At 49.4% G+C, this 24,730-nt stretch overlaps 3 protein-coding genes across 4 annotated transcripts; 2 read left to right on the top strand and 1 right to left on the bottom strand.

The window, feature by feature from the left end:
- Positions 1-510: 510 nt before the first annotated feature.
- Gcc1 (GRIP and coiled-coil domain containing 1) lies at positions 511-8,088 on the bottom strand. Of its 2 annotated transcripts, none has more exons than XM_075953381.1 (3): positions 7,732-8,088; positions 4,086-5,183; positions 511-3,060 (listed from the first exon to the last, which is right to left on the bottom strand). In XM_075953381.1, exons 2-3 carry the CDS (start codon positions 5,115-5,117, stop codon positions 1,756-1,758), a joined length of 2,337 nt encoding a protein of 778 aa, XP_075809496.1. In that variant the 5' UTR covers positions 5,118-5,183; positions 7,732-8,088; the 3' UTR covers positions 511-1,755. The 2 variants fall into 2 exon arrangements, with proteins under 2 accessions (XP_075809496.1, XP_075809495.1); XM_075953380.1 differs by having other exon boundaries at positions 4,086-5,634; positions 7,732-8,082.
- On the top strand, positions 7,476-10,492 carry Arf5 (ARF GTPase 5). The gene is made up of 6 exons (XM_075953382.1): positions 7,476-7,646; positions 8,171-8,251; positions 8,762-8,871; positions 9,206-9,277; positions 9,757-9,882; positions 10,005-10,492. The coding sequence occupies exons 1-6, from the start codon at positions 7,580-7,582 to the stop codon at positions 10,089-10,091; spliced, it is 543 nt and encodes a 180-aa protein (XP_075809497.1). The 5' UTR covers positions 7,476-7,579; the 3' UTR covers positions 10,092-10,492.
- Positions 10,493-11,930: 1,438 nt separating this feature from the next.
- Positions 11,931-24,336, top strand: Fscn3 (fascin actin-bundling protein 3). Its single transcript, XM_075953528.1, has 7 exons — positions 11,931-12,074; positions 13,655-14,351; positions 15,263-15,381; positions 15,779-15,938; positions 16,984-17,154; positions 17,531-17,736; positions 24,250-24,336. Exons 1-6 carry the CDS (start codon positions 11,931-11,933, stop codon positions 17,734-17,736), a joined length of 1,497 nt encoding a protein of 498 aa, XP_075809643.1. The 3' UTR covers positions 24,250-24,336.
- Positions 24,337-24,730: the final 394 nt, after the last annotated feature.

Consider the following 24,730-nt stretch of genomic DNA (forward strand, 5'->3'; position numbering starts at 1 on the left):
TAGGATATCCTACATTTAGAGAAGCAAGGTCAAGAAATAAAGGAAGTCCATTACTACAGAAATGAAGGAAGTCTTGTTGTCCTGAGATAACTTTGCAGAGTATCATGAATCCTGATTTTAGGGATAAAGAAGCATTTATAAACAGATTACTCCCAGAGTATGAAGCAGTAACTATGGTAGCATCAAGCCCACACACTAATCCCATTAGAAAACTTTTTCCATTGCAGCTGCCCCCAACCCGCCACACATACACACACACACACACACACACACACACACACACACACACACACACACAATTCCAGGCTAAGAAATGTGTTATATGTGAGGCAGTGAAAACCTCCTCTCATGTGCTCCTCCCTGGGGTCAAGCTCATGGAACAACATAATGGGATATGACTCGAGCTCAGAGCTCAGTACAAGAAACTCCATATCTAGCTTTTCGTCCACCGTTCACGTTCATAATCTACTTGTGTTCAGATGCAGAGACACCACCATTAAGAAAACACAGTTCAAGTCTCTCAGGTTTAATGACCACTGGTATTTCCATAAAGATAACACTTCTGTTCCATTGAAGTCTGCTCATGTAGATAATCAGGTCACCTTTGCCCATCCAAAACATTGTCTTCTGTACCCCAAACCTTCGAAAAACAGATCTCAGTAATACAAATAACAAAAAGATACACATTAATAGTCAAACATTGGTCTTTCCGGTCCAAAGGTCTTTATAACCAGGAAGGGCGGACTAAGCAAAGAACTGGGCAACAGACACCGCTTTGACCTGAGTTTTCTAAGCACTCTCTTTCCTTAAAGAATGAAATTAACCTTTGCCCAGACCCATAGGATGGAAAGTATTTCAGCCAAACTGTGCTTTTCCTGTGAGGGTCATAACAGTCTTTTGGAATCTGCAGCAAATTACCTCCTCTTTCCTGTCCCTGCAAAAGCAAACACAGCTGGGAACAAATCCTGGCAGGAATTCCTTGTATCCAAGGAGGCCCCCAGCTTATTGTTGGAATGCTCTGTAAAAAGCGAGGGTTACATTTCTTTATACAAGTTCAATGTTGATGGGAAGACAGTGAAGTCATCCACTCCGTCTTGAGTTGACCTTGGACAGGCAGCTTAAGCAAGGGAGGTTCCTTTTCAACCCTGTCCCGGCTCAAATCAGATCACTGGGGAAATCTCCAAGGTCACATCGTTGTTCAGGACCCTCTCTAGGATGGTCACAAGGGGTGGGCTGGTTCCTGGAACTGAGGTTCCAAGTTCACGAATGAACTCAATATTCCACAGCCCTTTGGACAAACCGTTACTATGTCGAACTTCCTGGTCTCTTTCTAGCTTGATTTTATGTCCCCAGAAAAATTGGGACAAAAGTGGGCCAGACTCTGACAAGGAAAACATACAAAGTCAGACGGACTCCTCTGGGAGTCACATTTACTACCAGCTCTGAGCTAGGAGCACAACAAAACATCTCTAAAGACTCTCACCACTTCCCTAGCTTGCACCTCTGCCCCAGCCTCTCTCCCTACCCTGCCCCCCATGCCCACGGCCGGAAGTACTGTCTCAACACCTGCAGTACCCCCAAGCCCAAGGACAAAGTTGCATTAATGGCACTTGGCAGAAAATCCCGTCCTACTTTGAACCGTTCTGAGTTCAACACAGTGAAGAAATAAACGAGAATGCGAGAAGAGGCAGGGGAAATCTTAGCCTGCCCTTCCCGCATGAAAGAGGCACAGCGATTCAGGCTGGAGAAGGTATATCATCTCTTGCCAGAAGGCCACCAGCTGCCACCACTTGGGAGTTGCTTTATCACTTGCTTCTCCTCGGGGCTGAAGTGTAAGATAGTCAGGATGGCCGTGAGCGTCTGCTGGCGGCCAAGGCTGTCTGGCAAGGTCAGGAAGCGGTAGATGATGTTTTTGAGATACTCCAGGTTGGCTCCTTCCCTGCTCTGGTCCCTGGCGTTCTTTTCGATGTGGCTCTGAAGGGCTCCGACCTCCTCTCGGTGCCGCTCGCCCTCCTCCAGCAGCCTTTCCTGCAGCTGATGGGCCTCTACCTCCAGCCTGTGTTTCTGCTTCCTCAGGGACGTGATCTCCACTTCCTTCCGGGCCAACTGCTCAGCATAAAGGAAGAAAGTGGGCTCATTGGCTGCAGTGAGCTGCAGGGCTTGAGTCAGGCTTTCTGAGGAAGCTGTGTCAGCCGGGTCCCCAAGCCCTCCACCACCCAGTCCACCCACAGGGCTTCTGCGTCCCGGCAACCCGGAGGACAAGGCCACGGAACGTAGTTGCTCCAGCTCCAGGTCCTTCTCAGCAAGCACCGCCAGAGCCCGGTCCCGTTGCTTATGCAGCTCCTCCTCCAGCTTCAGCGTGCGGTCCCTGAAGTCCAGCTGGCTATGTTCCAGCTCCTGCCGATGGAGCTGCTGCAGCCGGGCCAGCTCCTGCTTCCAGTCCTCGGCCTCCTGCTGGTGCTGGCTTTCGAGTTCCTCACAGGACAGCCGCAGGGAAATATATTTCTCCTTCAGTTCAGCCAACTGCTCCTGGGCGGCCTCCAGCTCCTTGGCCAGGTTCCCGTCTTTGGTATTCTTGCTCTTGAGCACGACCTGGGCTCGCATCTTGTACCGCTCGAACTCTTCCTTCAGCTGCTTCAGCTCCTGTTGGTAGTAGAGTGCGGTAGCCTTTTCCCCATCAGCAGCCTCAGAGCTGGGCGTTATCTCAGGGTCACAGAGCTTCTCCACATCCAGGGCCACCTGGCTCTTCCTAGCTGCAACCTGCAGTAGCCTCTTGAGCTTCTCCATCTTATCCTTCAGGACATTGACATCCATACTGGATTCATCCCCGTGGCTGTCGAGAGGGGGCCGGCTAGAGGCCGCGAGGGCCAGGGTTTTGTTCTCCAGGTCCAGCTGCAGAATCCGCTCCTTCAGCTTCTGGATGGCCAGCTGATCCTTCTGCTTGGCTTTCTCGTAGGTGCCCAGTAGTTCAGACACCTCGGAGATTTGGTTCTCCAGGGCTGCTACCCTTTGCTCTTCTAACTGACACTGCTGGCGAAGCTGGTCCTCTGCAAGGGCTGTCTGCAAAGCAAAGGACAGGTGACCATGCATCCAGAAAAGTCACAAAACCCTACAGTCACCTGGGGGTGGAGGAGCAAGACAGAGAAGTGAAGGATCATGGGACTAGGATGGCCTGGAACCAGTGGGAACTGGAGATTTTTAATTGACGCTCCTTTGTATAAGGGCTAATTTTATGACAGTTTTCCATTTTTCATTGAACTTGAATACAAAGCACTAAATGTACTTTTCACCATGTGCTTCCCGAATTATTTAAAGAAGTCAGGCAGCTTTCTTTCCCTCTCCCTACATTCCTGGAAATTCCAAGCCAAGCTGGATTCCTGGCTTCATGGAAAGGAAACACTATGAAACAGGAGTTTTCTAAAGCAGGCAAACCTCAGCCAAAGGCATACACAAGACATTTGTTTCTGGACGGGGGGGGGGGGGGGGGGGGGGGGGGGGGGGGGGGGGGGGGGGGGGGGGGGGGGGGGGAGATTGCTTCCTTCCGTCCCTCTACCTATACACACGCACTTCTCAAGATACACACAACCTTGCACTCCACAGCTGTCACGATATTGCCTCAACTGGTAAGGTGCCAGCACCCAGAAGTCGAGATATGGCTCTCTGGCTTGGACCCAGAAGTACTCAGAAACTCCTCATCCGGCTATAAGAACACTACACAAAGCAAGATTTCCTAGGACTCACTGGTTCCCTTTCTCAGTTGGCATCAAGCATCAGAGTGCATGCTGGGAATGTGGAGCGGGACTGCAATCCCAGCACCCAAGAAGCGAACAAACACCAGGCAATCCTTGATTGGAGCAACACCCTGACTTAGGTGGGGAGAAGGGTGCCTTTAATCCCAGCACTTGGTAGGGAAAGGCAGGCAGATCTCTATGAGTTCAAACCAGACTGGATTAGATCCTCATGAAACACACACGGGGGGGAGGGGAGGAGTTCTCTATTCTAATGACCAAAAGAGAGAAATAATAAAATCCTGCTATTTCCTAGCCAAGTTAACATGATTGCTTGAAGACTACGAGAATAATTACCTTCCTCATTTCCTGCTGCAATTGTGCCTGGAAATGACTTTTAAGCCGCACAGCCTCTTGCTGAAGCTCTTGCAGCCGGGGGTCTGGTCGGTTCTTCTCATCTCGAATAGCTTGCAGCTCACCTTTCAGCTCCTCGACCTCACGGGTCAGCTGTTTGGTCTGCAGCTCAAACCCTTCGATCTGATCAGCTGCATATGCCCGCCCTGCCAGTGCTTCTCTGGTCTCTTCTAAGCGAAGTTCCAGGTCCTGGCGCTGGGTCCTTTCCTCCTGCAACAGCTTCTGTAGCTCCCGCAGCATCACGGCATGGTCACTCTGCTCCTGGGCACGATCATGCTGCTGTGTGATCAGGCGGGCTTTGGTTTCTGCTACCTGCTCCTGCAGCCCCTTCAATTCTCCCTCCAGGCGGTCCCTCTCTTCCTCTGCCTTTTTATTGGCGTCCTCTAAGTCCTGTTTCATCTTCTTCTTGTCGGCCAGGTAAGACGCCTCCATACGGGACTTCTCCTGGGTGACTGTAGCCAAGGAGCTAGTCAAAGTAGCCAACTGGGTCTTCAGCTGATGTAGTTTTTTGTCTGTCTCACTACTTGCGGATGGCCCATCCCCACTGCTACTACTGACACCACTCTCTGACCCACTGGCCTCTTCAGACTTTGGAGGAAGAGGTCCACGGGCCATTCTGTCCTCTTCGACCCCAAACTCACCCTTGGTACTTGTAAGACTGGCCGCAGTATCCAAGCTAGTGGCGGTTCCGGTGCTATCCTCACTGTGCGTGGAGCACCGATCATCCACAGAGTCAGGTAACGTGAGAGCTGGTGGCTGCACACCTGCAAGGCCTACATCCGCCTCGTGGGATACCGACAGTACTTTGATGCTGGCCTCCAGGGCCTCTTTCTCTTTCAGCAGACTTTTATAGGCGCGGACCACATCCTTAAGCCTTGCCTGGTACTGGAGAAGCTGCTTTTTCTGTGTCTCTATGGTCTCCAGCAGGTCCTTTTTGCTTGGGCCACCCCCGAAATTCATCCCAAACTTCTCCATGGGGGTTCTGGAGTGGGTTGCTCCACGTCAGCGTTCTGACAGCCCTGGACAGAGCCGTACAAACATCTAGAAGCGAAACAGAGAGGACCGTCTGGCCGCAGACCACACACCCAGCTGTCCGGGCGGGGGGCGGGTTGAGGGGCCCCGGAGGCCAGGTAAAAGCGCTGTGGAGCCAGGCCGAAGGTGGAAGCCGGTTCCAACCTGGAGGCTGGGCAACCAACGCTGGTCTAGCAGAAGCGCTCAGCCACGGCTCTCCGAAACTGGCCCCGAGGCCGCGCCGCCCTAACCGCTCCGCTGGCCACTGCAACCCAGGCCTGCTCCCCTGGGCCCAGGACCGGCCCAGGATCGGCCCAGAGTTTACACTAAGCTCGGATCCATCACGATTTCCTAACAACTCCCGGCTGCCCACAGCAGCGCTTCCGGGTCCACTGGAAGTGACGGCGGCCAAACGCCACAGACACCGCCTCCGGTTTGCGTGAGGTGGGCGGGGCTTCCGCAGACGGGCTGAGCTGACGGCCTGGAGAGGGAGGAACCAGCCGGGATAGTTGGGAAAAGCAAAGTCCAGAACACCTGAGCAGTGGTTTGGAGAAGATGCCTAACTTTGCCCTCAAACTACCACCAGTGAGCGACAGGGGGCGACGTCGCACTGCATTTGCCCCCAAATCCCTAACTATTTGGGGCAATGTCTAACACGTCCCTAAAACGCAACAGGACTCATACTAGGTAAACAAGGCCAGCAGCACCTAGTTAACATAAAGCATAATAGTTCTCTTCCTTAGTTCTGCTTTTAGAGGGGCATCATTAAGCTATAAGGCCCACCTTAAACACCCGTTATATGCTGGGGGGTCTCACAAGAGTTCTTGCTATTTTGTCTTTGCAAAATTCTGTTTACAGGATCTCATTAGCACCAATTTACAGTTGTGGGAACATACAGTATGGAGAGGTGACTTGCCCAATGTCACTCGGCTACTAAGTTTAGGAATCCTATCTCAGTCCACTTACCCAGTGTATAAAGTGCTATGCCAGATAGCACCCTGAAGAAACGTGACCCTGAACCAGCCATGCAAACAAGTAAATCCTGTCCTCACACTAGTATGTATGGGTTGTGTGTGTGTATGTTGTATGTATGTGTGGGTAGTAGTATGTATGGTTGTAGTGGTATAAAAGAGATGGGTTGCCTGTCTAGAGGAAGGACAGATACTCTTAGGAAAAATATGTTGGGGTTTGAAGAATGAATAAAGACTGTGAAGTAAATTCAGATGTGGGAAACCAGCATCAAGGAAAGTGGAAAAGTTTACGAGGACCAAGATCATTCCTAAACAATAGCTTAGGGTGTGGGAGGGGGGGCGGACACTGAAGAGGCCGGAACAAAGAGTGGGACCCAACTTTTTTTTTTTAAATATTTAAATTTTTCTCCAAATTCTTTTTTTTTTTTTGGTTTTTCGAGACAGGGTTTCTCTGTGGTTTTGGAGCCTGTCCTGGAACTAGCTCTTGTAGACCAGGCTGGTCTCGAACTCACAGAGATCCGCCTGCCTCTGCCTCCCGAGTGCTGGGATTAAAGGCGTGCGCCACCACCGCCCGGCGGGACCCAACTTTTAAAGGCATTTGGATTTCCATCTTGGGTGACAAAACATTAAAGTATTTTCATCTCAAGGGGACACTTTCGAGACTCTTGTGGGGCATGTAAGATGGCTCAGCGCTAAAGGTACTTTCCACCAAGCCCAATGCCCAGACCTGAGTCTACCAGGACCCACGTGGTCAAAGGAGAGAACATATCCCCACAGGTTCTCCTCTGACTCTACACCCCCACATACTGACTCGAAATAAAGGTGGGGAGGGGCTAAAAACAAAAACAGAAAAACGACTCCTGTGACATTATGAAGGTACCGAGGGGGAAGGAGTGAGGAGACTCACTCATAAAAAGAGAGATAGTAGTGAAATTGGAGCGACAACAGGCATGAAGAAAGTGTTTCTGTTCTAAGAATCTACTCGGGAGGCCAAGGCAGCTCTGTGAGTTCGAGATTAGCCTGGTCTACATGGCAAGTTCAAGGCTACATAGTGGGCATAGTGTCTCAAAACAAAAAAGAATAAGCTACTTTGAGAACCTTTTAAATACATTTTTCGACCCTGTCAAAGCCTTCTTAGGAATGGAACTCTATGCTTGAAGAATAAAGCAAGCTCCTGCAGTCTTTGGAGACCCAGAAAGATTCCCTTTCCAGTTCCTCAGTCTAGGGGCAAGGATGCCAGGCCTCGCTGGACTTCAGTTCTTCCGCAAACGCGCCTGGGGGCGGGGCCGAGGCGGACCAGGGGGCGGGGCCACGTGACGTCGGGCGGGCCCGGACGCGCGGAGGCGGCGGCGGCGGCGCCTCCTCCTTCTGCTTTTGCGCCCCATCCCCCCCGCGGCCGGCCGGTTCCAGCCCTCACCCCGCGTCCCTGCCCGCGCCCCCGCCCCGGGCCCCACCATGGGCCTCACGGTGTCCGCGCTCTTTTCGCGGATCTTCGGGAAGAAGCAGATGCGGATCCTCATGGGTGAGGCAGATCGAGCGCGCGGCCCGGATGGGGCGCCGGCCCCGCCGCAGCCCTCCCACCCCCGCGTCCCTCCAGCCCCGCTCACCTGGTACCCTGACCCCGAGACACCCCACCGCCAGAGCCTCGGGGGATGCGCTCCTGTGCAGGCCGGGATCTGCGGTGTCGGCCCTGGGCTTGAAACCCGGAGCTGGGGCCTGGGTGGGGTGACGCTTCCTCCGCCCCAGCCCGGCTGCTAAGAAGGGAGGAGGATTCCGCCCTTGGAAACGACTTTTCAAAGGAACGCGGCCTTCCTCCCGGGCCCCCCACCTCCCGAGCTCCTCTCTCTCCTCGGCCACTGGAAGGACAGGAGTTGGCACTCGCCACCCAGACTGCCCTTAAGGCCCGGAAGGTGGAGAACAGCTCGCACCTGGAGGCTCTCCCGCTCTCCGCCCCCATCACCATCAGCTGGGCAGTCCTTTCCCTTTCCCTGGTCTCTAGAGGGCTCCCTAGCTCCCGTCTCCATTCTGTGCCCCTCTCCGTTGCAGTTGGCTTGGATGCGGCTGGCAAGACTACCATCCTGTACAAACTGAAGTTGGGCGAGATTGTCACCACCATCCCCACCATAGGTGAGTCCGAGAATGAAGCAAGGGTTTGCGGGAGTGGCGCGCCGGGCCTTCTCGGGGTCTGCTCCCAGTTCTCCTGAGGCCCTTATCTGTACCTGACCCTGACACCAGATATGGCTACTTGAGAAGTGGGTCACGGTATCTCTGTGTGCCTGCTGGTGCTTGAGGTGTGGACCGTGAGCCTAGCATATCTGTTGACCTCCTGTCCTTCTGGGTTCTATTCCCATTGGTCGTGGTCATTGCCTTCTGTGTTTGTGTGCCTGTAAAGATCCGAGTGGTTTTTTGTTTTGTTTTGTTTTGCTTTGTTTTGTTTCTGTGTAGCCTTGGCTGACCTGGAACTCGCTCTGTAAACCAGGCTGGTCCCAAACTCACAGAGATCCACCTGCCTCAGCCTCCGGAGTGCTGGAATTAAAGGCATGTGCCACCACAGCCTGGCTGATCCAAGTGATTTTAGTGAGTTCCTTTCAGAACTTTTTTTTTTCTCTTTCTCTCTCCTCAAAAAATTATCTGCAGGCTTCAATGTGGAAACAGTGGAATATAAGAACATCTGTTTCACAGTCTGGGATGTTGGAGGCCAGGACAAGATTCGGCCTCTGTGGCGGCACTACTTCCAGAACACTCAGGTGGAGTGGAGGCAGAGGGTGGAGGGATAACCCTCAGAAGAGGGCAGTATGGCTCCATTCTGGGCCCTCACCCCTCTCTCTTAGTCCTCCTTAAGAACTTAAGGTCGTCCTATTCCGGGAAGCAGGGTTCTAGGACCACACTGTCTAATGTAGCTCTCAAACAGAACATCTTCTAGCTGTCTCGCTTTGCAGTGGTCTCTGTAGACCGTTAATAGGAATTTACTAGAAGACGAAGGTGGATACAACTAAAGATGGGAGAAGTTCGAAGAGGCCAAGTTAGGGCAGGGCGTAGGTGGGAGTGATCTCTCCTGCTTCCTTTCTTCCGCACACCTAGGGCCTCATCTTCGTGGTAGACAGTAATGACCGAGAGCGGGTCCAGGAGTCAGCTGATGAACTCCAGAAGATGGTAAGCATCTGGATCTGGGAACAGGGCCCTTGGCTTGGGGACAGCGTTCTCTGTGGGCGGGGAAAATGAGGTTTTGTGTCTCTGGTTAAGTTGATTCTCACCCGGTTTGAACAGGTCTTTTTCTTTTAAATACTTGTGTACCTGAGTCTAAGGAGCCGAGGAGAGGGAGAGGTTGTCCATTGGAAAGAGAAACAGCCTTTCACATTTTTGTTGTTGTTGTTATTTTGTTTTATTTTTTAGTGTTTGGGATTTTTGTTATTTTCACTTAGAGCAGGTGCTTAAATTAGAATGCTTCTGGAGGTAAAATTTAGGGGTTTTGTACTCATAACTGTCCTGTGTTCAACACTAAACTGCATAGTACACTGTGTTTTTCCTACAAAGAAGTTGGCAGTTAGAAACCAGAACTCCCCTACAATGCAGTCAGTAGGGAACCTGGGACTCCTTGCAGCCCTAGGTCCCACCCTGTTCTCCCCTCTCAGCTGCAGGAGGATGAGCTTCGGGATGCAGTGCTGCTGGTGTTTGCCAACAAACAGGACATGCCCAACGCCATGCCTGTGAGCGAGCTGACTGACAAGCTGGGGCTCCAGCACTTGCGTAGCCGCACGGTAAGGATGTGGTCCCGTGTGCACTGGGTCCAGCCTTTCCTCCGGAGCCCCAGGCTGGACAGGGGTATAAAGTTATCCTCATCTACCCTGGTGCTGATCTACTTCTCTCTCTCTTCCTACAGTGGTACGTCCAGGCCACCTGCGCTACCCAAGGCACAGGCCTGTATGATGGGCTGGACTGGCTGTCCCATGAGCTGTCAAAGCGTTAGCCAGCCAGGGGCAGGCCCCTGCTGCCCGGAAGCTCCCGCGTGCATCCCGGGATGACCAGACTCCCGGACTCCTCAGGCAGTGCCCTCCCTTCCCACTCTTCCTCCCCACAGACAGGTCTCTGCTCCTGCTCCTGCCTGCATGTTTTCTCTTGTCGCTGGAGCCTGGAGCCTTGCTCTCTGGGTGCAGAGGGCTCTGCTCTCCTGCCTGCTGGGACCTGTGGAAGGGCTTCCTGGCCAAGGCCCCCTCCAACAGGGGAGGAGCAGGGATCTGGATTTAATTTCATTTATTTTCTGTTTCGGGTGTACCCTTGGGGCCAGGTTTGGGGGGAGGAGAGTGAGGGCTCCGGGTGGTGCTATGATGTGGAACTGGATATTGAGTAATAAATTTGATGTGGTTTGTACCCGGTGTTGTCTGTAGCCTGGAAGTTGGGAAGCTGAGTTACTCTGGGTACAAAAAGACAATGTGGGAGAGGTTCAAAGCAGCTGAAGTTGTGAGGTCAACACACACATAAGCCCTTTTCTTCCTCAGCGTCTCCCTGTGGTGTTTTCAGGGGAGGAAAGCCATTTCTTTCTCAATTCTAAGAACTGAAATCCACCTTTCTCATTCCACAAACCACAGAATCTTTTTCCTACCTCTTACCTTGCTACTTAGCAGTTCTTCATGGTAGCTTTGTACACAGAGGAGAAATGGACATTAAAAAGATAGGTCCCAAGACACTCTTAAGAAAAATGATCGACGTGGTCTGAAGCCGTCCCCAACAGCATGCATGTTTAAAACTACCCAGATGACTCCGGCACGGGGCGGCATCTATTAGCTTTATTTTACAGAACACCAATGAGCCTTTGCTGGGGACCACCCGGATGCTGTACCTAGGAAGACCCCCATCTACACAGAATCAGGAAGGCCATGGAAAACATGAGGGCTCTGGGCTATTCTCCAAGCAAGGTTAATTGCCCGTTTCCCTGTGGAGCCCAATGAAGTTTAAATGAGACCTGTTGCCCCACCATTTCTTTTTACGTGCCTCTTCTCATGTTTTCAGTTTGTCTAGGCTCTTGACGGAGGTTTTCTCCTTGAGCTTTGCAGGAAGTGATCCAGCAGAGCCTTCTGGTGGGTGGGGCCGGTATCCTTTCCCGGCAGATCTGGCTTTCTGCCCAGCCCGTTCACCTGTAACACAGCCGGACTTGGCAAAGCACAGTGCTGGAGTGCCCTTACCTAGGCCATTCCTTCCGAGGCTTTAAAGTCAGAAGAGTGTTTCCATCCTTGATGATTATGTTTCCATTTTCCGCACCTTCACTGCGAAGTACTTTCCAAAACAGCTTGACCTTGTCCTCCCAAGATTCCTAAAAGACCAATAGGTTTTTCTTGGCTGACTTGGACTTGAAAGAAAGGAAGGAAATTTGAGCCACAGAGAGCCAAGCAGAACCCCCTTGTTAGGAAGCAAATAGATTAATTCCTATCTTGTTACTAAGAAAGGTAGGGACAGGCCTGCAGTCACAGATTGCAGTACTGATTCCCAGTCTAAACCTACCTCATTGCTTGGAGTTGGTCAGGAAGACATACCGAAAGCTCTGGGCCTATTTCCTTTAGCCCATGGATTGATACTACTAGGCCAGTGCCCTTTCCCCACTGTGGTGGGGTAAAAGGCAGCCTTTAAAGTCACAATGCTCCCGGGTCACAGAGGTGCTGGGCCCTAGGCCAGACCTCTGCCTGGTAAGTTTCCTCTGGGAACGGCTTCTGGTGGGTACTACGGGTCTTATTCCGGGCCATATGGCCTGTGGGACCTCACCACTGGGGGGAAGCCTGGGCCGGACAGAGTTATCACCTGTGGCACTGGCCACATGGCTGAGGTGGAGTGGATACACAGACACCCAAAGGCCGAGGACCTAAGGGTTGGGCTCATCAGCTGGGCAGGAACCTACCTCACCTTTGGAGCATTTAACAGTACAGTCACAGCTACTGCAAAGAGTTTGGGCAGGAGACAGGTAACAAGGCAAACCTGGACTAGAACCAATTTTTTTAGTGCTGTGTGTGTGTGTATGTGTGTGTGTGTGTATGTGTGTGTTGCATGTTGCATTCCTGTCCTAATCACCGGCATAGTCTCCGCTGTTGCAAGCCGAAACACTTCTACACCAGGCTTTTGTTCATGGATCGTCATTGTTCCATCTTCCAAAACCGTTTCCCTAAGATATAAAGTGTCAGCTCTGGCCTAGCTGCTTCGCCTCCAGTGTTTCCTACCCTCCATCCCAGCACAAAGCAGAGAGGAGGGGAGTCCAGGCTGGAAAGCAGAACCAGGCATCCGGAGGAAGCTGGACTATAGTACAAGACCCATGTTTCTGTTCTGGAAAAAGTAACGCAATATTTTAAAGTGCTTGCTGACTTGGACTCTGTTTTAGAGATAAAATAGGAGCAAAGTCTTCTCCTTTATGACCAAATTTCTCGCAGTGTACCTAACTATTGTATCTCAACTTCTGTACCTAGAGTCAGGATGCTTTTTGCACTTCTGTTGGAGAGATGGACCCTGCTGGTGGAGGTTCTGAGTACTGTGCCATCCAGGGTCTACAGAAAGAAATAAAACAAAGCAAAATTGAAGGATGGAGCAGGGGAAAGAGAGGAAGGTTTTGCTTTTCCGAGGTGTGAATATAGAATATCCCATGGGTTCTGCATGTGTGTATGTGTGTGTGTTCATGTATACAAGCACATACGTGAGGTCAGGACAACTTTCCACCTTAAAGTGATCTCTTGGTTTTGCCTACGCTGTGTGCTCTAGGCTGTCTGGCCCATGAGCTTCCAGGAGAGACTCCTGTCTCTATCTCCAATTTTGTCTTAGGAGGGCCGGGATTTATAGATGCTTGCCACTGTGTCTAGCTATTTTTAGTTATTACATTTTATATATTCATGTGTGTGTGTGTGTGTGTGTGTTCATCCACATATCTGTACCATGGCACACATGCGGAGGTCGGAGGACAACTTACAGGGGTCAGTTCGTTCTCTTCTTCCACCAAGTGGGACCCGGGGATCAAACTCAGATCATCAGGCTTGGCAACAAGTGCCTTTACCCACTGAGCCATCTCACCAGACGGCATCTAGCTTTTTAAATGTGGATTTTTAAATGTGAGCCAGACCTCAGGCTGTCAAGTTTTCGAGGCAAGTGCTCTCTGGCCCCCACTGGGTCTTAAGAAGTCCCGGGACTCTGGAGGTGGACAACCCAGAACACTGTCTTGTTGTTGTATTTTTTTGTTTATTTTGTTTTGCGAGAGCCTCCCACTATGTATCCCAGGCTGGTGTAGAACCGGCTCTGCAGACCAAGCTGACCTTGAACTCACCAAGATCTGTCTCCCTCTGCCTCCTGAGTGCTGGGATTAAAGACAGGCACCACTGCCCCCCCCCCCCCAGCTCAGAAATCCTTTTCATTGTTAATCGAGCAAGTAGAGTGTTCATAGCAAGGAGATGCCAAGACAGGTATGGGAAGGAAGGTGACTAGTCATGTTGGAGGTGCTGATGGTACCAAGACTTGTGGTTGCCAGTTGTTGACACGCTTCCCTCATCCTCCCGACACCTCCAGACCTGGGAGCTCCTGGTGAGCAATGAACAGGACAAGCAGGCCGTGATCCGACTAAAGAGCTTGCAGGGCCTCTACCTGCTGTGTGAAGCTGATGGTACTGTGTGCTATGGCAGGCCAAGGACTAGCCACCACGGATGCTTCCTGCTCCGTTTCCACCGCAATGGCAAGTGGACGCTCCAGTGCATCATCTCTGGTCGTTATCTGGAGTCTGATGGTGAGGTTGTATTCTGCAGCTCCAGGGTCCTCTCCGCTTACCATATGTGGACCCCTAGACCAGCCCTGCATGTCCATGTGATCCTCTACAGCCCCACCTACCGCAGCTATGCCCGAGCTGACCACACTGTGGGCCGAATCTGGGTTGACGCAGCAGTCCCCTGCCTAGAGGAATGTGGTTTCCTGTTACATTTCCACGATGGATGCTACCACCTGGAGACTTCTACACACCATTTCTTGTCTCGTGTAGACCGGCTGGTCCCTCACCGCTCATCAAAGACAGCTTTCCACATGCAAGTGCGGCCTAGGGGGCTTGTGGCACTGTGCGATGGAGAAGGAGGTACATTATATCCACAGGGCACACATCTACTCCTGGGCCTGGGCTCCAGTCCTATAAGGGGTGAGGAGTGGTTCATCTTACAACACTTCCCAACCTGGGTCAGCCTGAAGTCAAAGACACGGAGGTTCATCTCAGTCGTCTACGGCAAGTACTGGGTCCGATGCCACCATGGGGCAGAGGGGGCGGGGCAGGTGCTAAAAGGAAGAAACTGTCCGGGTGTGTCCTTGTTCTCTTTCTGTTGCTGCGGTAAACACCGTGCTCAAAAAGCAACTTGGGGAGGAAAGGGTTTTTGTTGTTGTTTTGTTCTGTTTGGTTTGTTTAACTTCCACGTTCCGATGCAGCCCTGAGGGAAGTAAGGACAGAAACTCAAGCAGAAACTCAGAGAAACAGGGCTTACTAGCTTGCTCCCATGACTGGTCCAGTTTGCTTTCTTATACTACCCAGGACCATTTATTTGCCCACAGTGGGCTGGGCCCTGGGCTCTTCCACATCAATTATCAATCAAGAAAGTGTTCCTAACAGACTTCCCTACAGGTAATCTGATGGAGACAAGCCCTCCATAAGTTTCCCTATTTCCGGATGATACTAAGCATACTAGCACAAGACAAGCAAGATATTTTAAACCTAGTCATAAGAAAGAGCCTGAGCCCCCAAAGAGACCTCTGGGGAGGCAGACTAACAGATAAAGTGATGCCTTTAAGAGAAAGTTGCCTGGGCTTCTCCAGATTATTTTTTTCTTTCTTTTTTTAAATATTTATTTTATTTATTTGTTATGTATACAATATTCTGTCTGTGTGTATGCCTGCAGGCTGGAAGAGGGCACCAGACCTCTTTACAGATGGTTGTGAGCCACCATGTGGTTGCCGGGAATTGAACTCAGGACCTTTGGAAGAGCAGGCAATGCTCTTAACCACTGAGCCATCTCTCCAGCCCCGCTTCTCCAGATTATTATGATCTAGGTTGAGGAAGGAAAACTACAGGGAAACCCGACGGTAGGCATGGAGAAGGGTCTGGGATTGAGCTGAAAAGCCCGCTTGTGTGGACTTCCTCTCTAGATGCTGAGGTGTGTGCGGCCTCTGAGCGCTTGACCCCAATGTCCTTGTTCCAGTATGAATGTGACAGCGCAAACCTTACGTTACAACTCCGTTCAGCCAATGGCTACTACCTAGCCCAGGTGAGACTGGTTCCATGTTTGCCTTACAAAGAGGTTCTAAGGGGCTGGAGAGATGGCTGCTCCTCCAGAGGACCTGAGTTCAGTTCCTAGCACCTCCATGGTGACGCAGAAACATCTGTAGTTCCAGTTACAGGGGATGGGACGCCATCTCTGGGCTCCATAGGCACCAGGCATGTGGTACATAGACATACAAGTTAAAACAGTCATACAAATAAACAAATCAAAAATTATGATTTTTAAGACCATTTAAAAAGAGATTTTTGAAGGCATAGTCCAGAAAATTACAGAGGCTGGGGAGGGGGAGGATATAGGAATTGGGCCCAGGACTAAAATTGATGGGGGAAAAGCTGAGGTTGTTAACCTTCCTCCTGGTCCCTGGTCCCCACATTCTCTCCAGAGGCGCCACAGGGCCATCATAGCTGACGGGTACCCCCTGGAATCTAACACCTTCTTCCGTGTGCACTGGAATTGTGGCAAAATCATCCTGCAGTCCTCCAATGGGCGTTTCCTGAGCATTGCATCCAATGGCCTGCTGATGGCAAATACCAACATCCCAGGTGAGCCGAGCCACTCTTCTCCCGGGCTAACCCACGCCAGGGATTCTGCAAGAGCAAGGGCTCTCACATGTGGACGGGTAGAGAGAGAGGACGCATATGGAGGTCAGAAGCCTCAGGAATCCGTTCTCTTTGTCCCCCTCTCTTGTTGTGGGTTCCAGGGATTGAACGCAGGTCGCTAGGCTTCTATGGCAAGTGCTTTTACCTACTGAGCCACTTTTTTTAAAAAAGGTTTTGGAAGCAGTGAGTTGACATCAGAAGGTTTGGATCTGGGTTTAGTTGCTAAGTGCTTATTGCTGGAACAGACCCTCTTTGAGCTTCAGGTTTAAAGTCCCTGACAAGGATTCTAGTCTGCTGCTTCACAGAGTTGAGGTGGGGGTTAAATCAATTAACACATCCCAAAGAAAGAATATGTAGATGTCTTGTGCTCCATGCTCTGCTGAGTGCCCTGGCAAACATTCACAAGCACCTAGTGTAAGACCTGACACACAGCCAGCGTTCGGTAAAGGTTAAAATACAGACAACGTTCTGGGGCTAGAGTGATTGACAGCTCGGGGAGGAAAGCACTTGCGGCAGCAGTGTGGAGACCTGAGCTCTGATTCCTCAGCCGGCACATAAAATGTTGGATATGGTGTGGGTGCCTATCCCCTAAGCGCTGGAGAGGAGAGGGCAGAGGTAAAGAATTGCCGAGGCACACTAGCTGCTAACCTTCAGGAAAAACACTGAGTTATACAGTCAGTCAGAAGCCCTAACTCAGGGGATAAGGCAGAGAGAGTGATGGAGCGGGACACTCTCCTCTGGCCTCCGTGTACACACACACACACACACACACACACACACACACACACACACACACACACGGGGGGGGGAGGAGAGAGAGAGAGAGAGAGAGAGAGAGAGAGAGAGAGAGAGAGAGAGAGAGAGAGAGAAAGAAAGAAAGAAATGCTGACATAATCCTTAGGTGTCCTTCGTGCTCCTTTTCTTCCCCCTGGAAAGCCCCTAGAGAGACACCCAACCTATCCAGATAATGCCTCCCTGTTTCTTTCAGGCCCCAATGAGGAACTGGAGGTTCGATTTGCCAATCGCCCGTTTCTCATCTTAAGAGGGCGGTATGGGTATGTGGGCTCCTCCACAGACCAGGACCTGATACAGTGCAACATGGATCGGCCTGACTGCATTCACCTTCTGCCCTGCCGCCAGGGCGTCTACCACTTTCAAGGTGAGTGGTTCCTCTTCCCCACCCAGAAACCCTGACCCAGCCCAGCCTCTGTCCCAGGCCGGGCTTAGAAACCTGCCACCCCGGACTACTCATCATAAAAACAGGATTTCAGTTTGTTTTCATACTTCAAGGCTCCAGGGTGGCTTAGCAGAATAGGAATCAGTGAGGTTCCCAGGGGTTCTTCTGCATTTGTCTAGAAGGATCTACTAAAGCAGGCAGGATACGATCCCCGCAGGAAGGCGGGGGAGGGGAGCGGAGAGAGAGAGGAGGCGGGGACGGGGTGGTATTGCATGTCTCAGGGAACTCCCCTTGGAGGTTTCGGTGCTTAGAAAACTGCTTTCCAAATGGTCGACCGACATAGTTCTTCCCTCCCCAGCACAGGGCGGATCCTTCTGGTCAATAACATCTTTTGGCACCTTCCGCCCTTGGGGAAAATTCGCCCTCAACTTCTGTATAGAACTTCAGGGGAGCAACTTGCTCACGGTGCTGGCGCCCAACGGCTTCTACATCCGAGCCGACCGAAGTGGCACACTATTGGCAGACAGTGGAGACATTACCAAAGAATGTATCTGGGAATTTTAGGTAAGGAAGAGTGGTGTCAGTCAGGGAAGCAGGAGCTGGGGCGCAAGAGGAGAACGGAAGTGGGTGGGGAGACTTGTGGTCCAAAGACCAGAATGTAGGAATGGGCTCGCTTCTGTCCAGGAGCTGACCAACTCCAGGCATTTATTCCACATCCCCACCGTTCCTTGCAGGCTTCTAAACCGGGTCTTGCTAGGGAGGGAAGAAAAGCATCGGGCATCGTGTCTGGGTTTCTTAATGCTTTGTTGTTCTGACTTAGGGGTCTACAAGCAGGCCTGGGTGCCAATGTCTCCTTTAAGATGTAGAATTTTACCCCATTTTGGGGGAAAATATTTGTAGATAGGGAGGCACATTTCCGTTCTTAACCCTTGATTTATCTCCAGCCCTGATTCTTCTCTGAAATGCCAACCAACCTCATTTCTCTCCAACTTGACTGATTTCAACCTTCTCATCCTTCTAACCAGCATGACTGATTCTCTTCCATAGTCCTCTCCTTCCATGCCATCCCTCCCAGCCTGACCCTACTGTCCTTCCAGATGGTCACTGTCAAAGCCTCCTCTCTAACCACCTTTAGCTGCCTTTATCGAACTGTGCAAACTCGGGTGCTTCCCCACCGAAGTCTCTTGAGCACACTCTGTTTCATAATTACCACCATCAGTCTAGGTACCACTGTCGTTGCTCCTCAGCAACAGTCCCTGTCCCCAGATTCATCCCCATCCAGTCTCCCAGTCTCTTCTGCACACAAAGTCTTTTTTTTCTTTTGGTTGGTTGGTTTGGCTTTTTGGTTAGGTTTGGTTTTTTAAGGTAGGGTTTCTCTATATAGCTCTAGCTGTTCTGGAATTCACTCTGTAGACCAGGCTGGCCTCGAACTCACAGAGATCCTCCTGCCTCTGCCTCCCAAGTGCTGGGATTAAAGGCATACACCACCATTGCCTAGCCTGCCTACCAAGTTTATTTTTATTTTTTATTTATTTATTTATTTACTTATTTATTTTTATGATTTTCGAGACAGGTTTCTCTGTAGTTTTTGGTGCCTGTCCTGGAACTAGCTCTTGTAGACCAGGCTGGCCTCGATCTCACAGAGATCCGCCTGCCTCTACCTCCCGAGTACTGAAATTAATGGTGTGTTGTGCTACCACCGCCCGGCATCCAAGTTTATTTTAACATGCTGCTTCTGGTTTTCCCACCCTTTCAGAGGCCCCATTTTCCTGCCTCAGAAAGTCAAATGAACTTTATAGAAAGTACTGTAGGTTTGCTGTTGTTCCTGCTGATATTGTCATATAGCCCAGGCTGGCCCTTGACTTCCTTCATAGTCAGGGATGACTTTGAATTCAGGATCCTCCTTCCTCGACCTCCTGAGTGCAGGTTGATTACAGGCAAACCCTACCACATCTGGTTCTATGTGGTGTTGGAGATGGAACCCAGGGCTTCACAAACACCAGGCAAGTATTCTTCTAGTTAGAATTGTGACCTTAGAGAAATTGCTTTCACACTCCAAGACCTCTGTTTCCTTGCGTGTGAAGTGGAAGTAATCTACATCATAGGTATTATCAAGGCTAAGAGCCAATCAGAAACTAACCATATCGACCCTCGGTGTATGTTCGGTCTTCTCCGCATAGTCTACACAGGGCACAAACTGAGAAAAATAAAATGAAATCCCATCAGGCTTCAACTTCTGTATCTATGCCATTAAGAGTTTGGTTTGGCTCTTTCCAAGCCCCACGTCCTAGCAGACAATGCGCTGTAGAGCATAAGAGCCCAGTCCTAGTCAAAGCCTGTCCCTTGAAGGGGAAACCAGACTATGGTTTTGACCTTGGAGGGAATTGTGAGGAATACCTAACATAGAAAATGCTCTGTGTGACCTGGCCTCTACCACATCCTCATTCTATCAGAAGTCAGTGACTCTGTTTAATTTCTTAGTAAAGAGGGGCTTATGCTTCGCATTATGGGAGGCCCTGGGTTCAATGCCAGCACTGAAACAAGACAAGACAAATACGCAAAAGGACAAGTTCTTAGTAAATGCTTTCTTGTTAACTGCACAGCCTTTCTCTGAACTCCGATGGGGGTTTTAGTTTTTCCTATAAATTCATCTCACACGTATTTAATGTTTATCCTCACCCAGAAAGGTATAAATTGCTTCATTCTTTCTCCTCTTATCCATTTCCTCTTCCTTCTCCAGGTCAATGCGACGCTGCCTGCCAAACTCTAAATCCCCCAGGCCTCCAGGAACAACGTCTAGCTAAACAGGACAGAGGACCCCGAGTCAAGATCCGAGAGAAGAATACATGTTGTACAATTTTTCCTACTGAGTTTAGCAAAACACCTGTTTTAAGCGACAATACATCACGACAGGCCACCCCCAAGACCCGTATGTGCATCTGACTTAAAGAACATATGTGTGTCTGGTTTGGGAGACATAGGGTCCAGACTACCACATTTTCTCTCAGTGTAGAATGTGCATACACATGAGAAGGCCATGAAGGTGGACGGGGAACTATGAGGAAGGAAGAGGAGGTCTAATGGGAGGGGCCAAGAGAAGGGAGGTGGAGGACAGGAGAGGACAAATGGTGCAGGTGTTCTCTCATATGTGGGAGTTAGATGTAAATATGCACTCATACATACATACACATGCATAGCTATGTGACATGAGGGCAGAAAGGGAAGGAAAGGGGCCTTTGAAAAGGGGGAGAGTTCAGGGCTAGCCTGGTCTACAGAGCTAGCTCCAGGACAGCTAGGACTACTCATAGAAACTGTGTCTTGGAAAAAAAAAAAAGAATAAAGAAAAAGAAAAAAAAGTAAGGGGAGTACAAGTGAAGAAGAGAACAGAACAAATGTGTGTGCATGATCTATATACATACACATGCATAAAGTATCCAAATAAAATACACTATTTAACTGGACATGGTGATGAATACCTATAGTTCAGTACTCGGGAGGCTAATAAAGTTTCAGGCCAATTTCCAATTTAGGCTACACATTGGGACCCTGTAAAAACCATACACACATACACACGCAACAGAAACCACACATGCATTATTTTGAATACTAGCTAAAAATAATAGAAAAGAAGAAAAGAGTATGTGTCAGGTTGAGGGTCAAAGACTGTCTCCCCAGGATGCTGTAAATTCTACACAAGAGGAAGGAGACTTCCAGTTACCACATGCTCCTCGCCCCTAGCCCAAAGCAATAAACTTTCCCCAATGGTCCCTTGACGAACCAGCCTTGCTGTGAAGGATTCTGAATGTAGAAGTAGCTTGTAAATGTCTTTTAGACTCTTCCTTGGGGAGATTATTTCTCTTGCTCTCACCATTCCTTAGCTGCCTGTAGTTCTTTGTCTAGGGCTGAGGCCTTGTGAGGCTTTCCCCCTTCCCTGTTAGTGTGTTTGTTGGTTATCCAATACCATGCACATACAAGTAACATAATCTGGGCTGAGCGGGATGTATGCATGAATGTAAGTATATATGTATGGGTGAATGGATGGATGGTTTTATGGATTTATGGATGTGTGTTTGTAACAATTAAAATGAGGTCATCTTGCCTGGAAATCATGTCCTAGAAACCTAACTAAACACCCCGGGCTATCAAAATCACGGAACTTGGAAGAGGACATATCACCACTAATTTACTAAATCAGCATCATTCCTAACTATGTTCGGGATGGGGAGATCTCAGGAGGCCTCAACTCTAGGCAAAGAATCACAGGTGATTAAGGAGTGCCCAGAGCTGGAGAAACAGTCTTCTCTAGGGAAGAGCACACCCAATGACTATCTAATACCACATGGTCAGCTATGAAAACATGTACATACAAGTAACATATAGACTTAGAGTAGGTTGTGTTTACATAACTAGGAATACACACACACACACACACACACACACACAAGCTAACGCATGTGTGCGCACATGCACACATATATAAAACAAAACAAAAAAACTAACAAAAAATAGAAAGGCCAGGAATTTGAGAGAGCAAAAGAGGAGGTACTTGGGAGAGTTTTGAAGTAGAAAAAGTAAGGGAAATGATGTAATTATATTAATTTCAAAAAAAATTTAAATAGAAAGGGGCTGGAGAGATGGCTCAGAGGTTAAGAGCACTGGCTGCTCTTTCAGAGGTCCTGAGTTCAATTCCCAACAACCACATGGTGGCTCACAACCATCTGTAATGAGGTCTGGTGCCCTCTCCTGGCAAGCAGGCATATACGCAGGAGAATACTATATACATAATAAATAAATAAATTTAAAAAAATTTAAATAAAAAATCTTGTACCCATCTCATATTTAAATAAAAAGTGCTCTGAATTTGAGAAAGGGGGGATTGGAGGGAAGAAAGGAAGAAAATAATGTATTCATATTACAATTTCAAAAAACAGACTATTGTAAGAATGCCTTCTAGGGTTTAGAACAAATGAAAGAATGTTCCTCTTAGGAACATGGGTGCCGGCATTGGCACCTATGTTCACCCCGCCATCCCTTGCTGCCCCTGACTGTTCACCCATCCTCCCTGAACTGTCATTAGCTTTGATGCAGTGAAGTAAGTCAGAGCAGAGTGATTCCCTCCCCCATTTCTCACCTCTGCAGGCAGCTGGAGTGCTTGACCTGAGGGCCCATAACTCATGGGCAGAGCTCAGCCTCGTACTCAGATGTGACTAATGTCTGCTGCTCTTGCCGTCAAAGCAGGACCTACAGAGAGTATGCCTGTCTTGCTCTCCCTTCATTACTTTAGCCTTTATCTCCCTCCCACTTGTCCTGTTAATGTTTTAATTCGCATAGACATTCATTTAGAAAGGAATAGTTTTTATCGCTGTCATAAAACAAAACCCAAATCACTTGCTGCCAAATACAAAGTGACTACAAAAATAAGCAGTATGAAACAGCAAAGCAACGCCATGAAATCCTAGAAACCCTTCCCCCCCACACACATCCTAGACACCCCCCCCCCACAGCCCAGGCTGAGCTCCTGTCTCTCCTTTTGTTAAGGTTGGCAACTGTTTAAGGAGGTGCTGAGGGGACTACAAGCAACTTTCTCCTGATATAATCAGGATTGAAAGTGTTTAAAAGTTATTATTTAACACAGCAGACTGCCTCTTAAAGCCAGCATCCATGTCCCCGAATACCCCATATGACAGTAAATGCTTGCTTTAAAGTCTTCTGATGAGAAAAGTCGAAATAAAAACATGAAAGAGACTCAATTTGGAGAGGAGAAAATGGCCTTAGGTTTCAGTATTTCTTCTCAAGATACATGAATTTATTTTTTAATTAAATGTTAAATAGGAAATGCTAGGGAGTAGGGCATTTTCCAAGAGGGCATTAAACACAAACCTACGCCAGGAAGAGAGTGTTCCTGCAACCCCAGCAAACTGAGAGGCTGAAGCAGAATTACTCCAGCTCCAGAGTTCAAGGCTATCTTGAGCAAGGTGAGAATCTGCTGCAAAAACAGGTCTTGGGCTGGAGAGATGGCTCAGAGGTTAAGAGAACTGACTGCTGTTCTGGAGGTCCTGAGTTCAATTCCCAGCAACCACATGATAGCTCACACCCATCTATAATGAGATCTGGTGCCCAGAACACTATACACATAATAAATACATTTAAAAAAAAACAGGTCTTACCTAAGGAGGTAATACATCTTACAGGTCTTTTAATACAAAACCTCTTCCTCAGCATTCTGTAAACATACACACACACACACACACACACACACACAAAAGCATGGGAATGTGTGCATACAGGGATACTCATGTGTGTGCAAACATGAGCACGCACGCAATCCACAGTCTTATGTCCAGTTCCCCACAAGTGACCCTTCATCCTTTGCTTGTCTGTGCTCATCCAAGGGTCTCAGCTGAAATAAGACAGCTCTGACCATTGTTGATGTCAGGCCTGTTGCTGGAGTGAGAGGCTGTTTTCTGACTGTGCTGTGCACATTGCCTGCCTATAACCTTGCCTATTTTCCTGAGCAGCCCTATCAAGCAGACCTCCATCTCTAAAGCGGAGAAGTCAGGGGAGGGGCAGGCTGTGTCGTCTTTGTCATCAAATGGCTTCCGGGGCTACACCATCATCACACTTTTCTCTGTTGGTGAAAATGCTCCAGAAAAGAAGGCGCAACCCACATGTGGTGTTTGAAATGTGGCTGGTTCCGTGGTAGCTAACTGTTCATTTTAACATGGATTACATATAAATGGATGTGTGGTTGCTCACCAGTTCTTCAACAGCCAGCTTTAGAGGATTTGTTCAAAGTCAGTGCCTACTCCAGGTGGAAAACACAAACACGCCACCCACCCCCGATCCTGTCACTACCATTATCCACCCTCTGCCTCTCAGAAGAGCAAGGAATTGTTGAGAATTTGCAACACATGCCTGTGATTCTAGTACTTGGGAGGTGGAAGCAGGAGGACTAGGAATTCAAGGCCAGGCTGGGATTCTTTGGGAAGAAGCAGGGGCGTGGGGAGGAGAAAGAACTTAGAAATACAAGCCAGTCTTCCTTTCCAAATATCCCCTCACTTAACTTCTTTTTTCTAGCTTCTTCCCTCTCCCCACATCCCAAGACTACCAGGGAGAAGCCTGCAGCTTTCTTCGCAGACAGACTTGAGAAGATCTGGGACTCCAGTTTGCCCCTGGAGCATGTATGAACAGGAGAGGAGAATCTCAAAATGTCATTTACACTTTGCTGCTATGGCAAAAATACATATGCAATTAGGAAATTGATGTTTGTTTGTTCAGACCAAAGAACTATAATAAATTGTCTTGGCAGGGGTGGTGGCACATACTTTTAATCCCAGCACTTGGGAGATGGAGGCAGATGGATCTCTGTGTGTTTGAGGCCAGCCTGGTCTACAGAGTGAGTTCCAAGACAGCCAGAGCTACATAGTAAGACCCTGAATCAAAACAATAAACGAACAAACGAACAAGCAAAACCAAATAAATAAAAGAACTCTAGTAAATTTTCTTAGGTGTGGCTATTATGTTATGGTTAGTTAGTTAGTTGTTGACTCTCATTTGT

The sequence above is a fragment of the Microtus pennsylvanicus genome, chromosome 19 (assembly GCF_037038515.1).
Source record: "Microtus pennsylvanicus isolate mMicPen1 chromosome 19, mMicPen1.hap1, whole genome shotgun sequence".
Lineage (NCBI taxonomy): Eukaryota > Metazoa > Chordata > Mammalia > Rodentia > Cricetidae > Microtus > Microtus pennsylvanicus.

Bases quoted from the DNA above. Each gene is read 5' to 3' on its own strand.
- Gcc1 (XM_075953381.1), bottom strand. From the start codon at position 5,117: ATGGAGAAGTTTGGGATGAATTTCGGGGGTGGCCCAAGCAAAAAGGAC. The intron at 3,061-4,085 runs GTAATTATTCTC...TTTGCTTTGCAG, and splicing joins TGCAGCAGGAAATGAGGAAG to ACAGCCCTTGCAGAGGACCA.
- Arf5 (XM_075953382.1), top strand. From the start codon at position 7,580: ATGGGCCTCACGGTGTCCGCGCTCTTTTCGCGGATCTTCGGGAAGAAG. The intron at 8,252-8,761 runs GTGAGTCCGAGA...AATTATCTGCAG, and splicing joins CACCACCATCCCCACCATAG to GCTTCAATGTGGAAACAGTG. The intron at 9,278-9,756 runs GTAAGCATCTGG...CTCCCCTCTCAG, and splicing joins CTGATGAACTCCAGAAGATG to CTGCAGGAGGATGAGCTTCG.
- Fscn3 (XM_075953528.1), top strand. From the start codon at position 11,931: ATGGCTGAGGTGGAGTGGATACACAGACACCCAAAGGCCGAGGACCTA. The intron at 12,075-13,654 runs GTAACAAGGCAA...CGACACCTCCAG, and splicing joins AGAGTTTGGGCAGGAGACAG to ACCTGGGAGCTCCTGGTGAG. The intron at 17,155-17,530 runs GTGAGTGGTTCC...TTCCCTCCCCAG, and splicing joins GGGCGTCTACCACTTTCAAG to CACAGGGCGGATCCTTCTGG.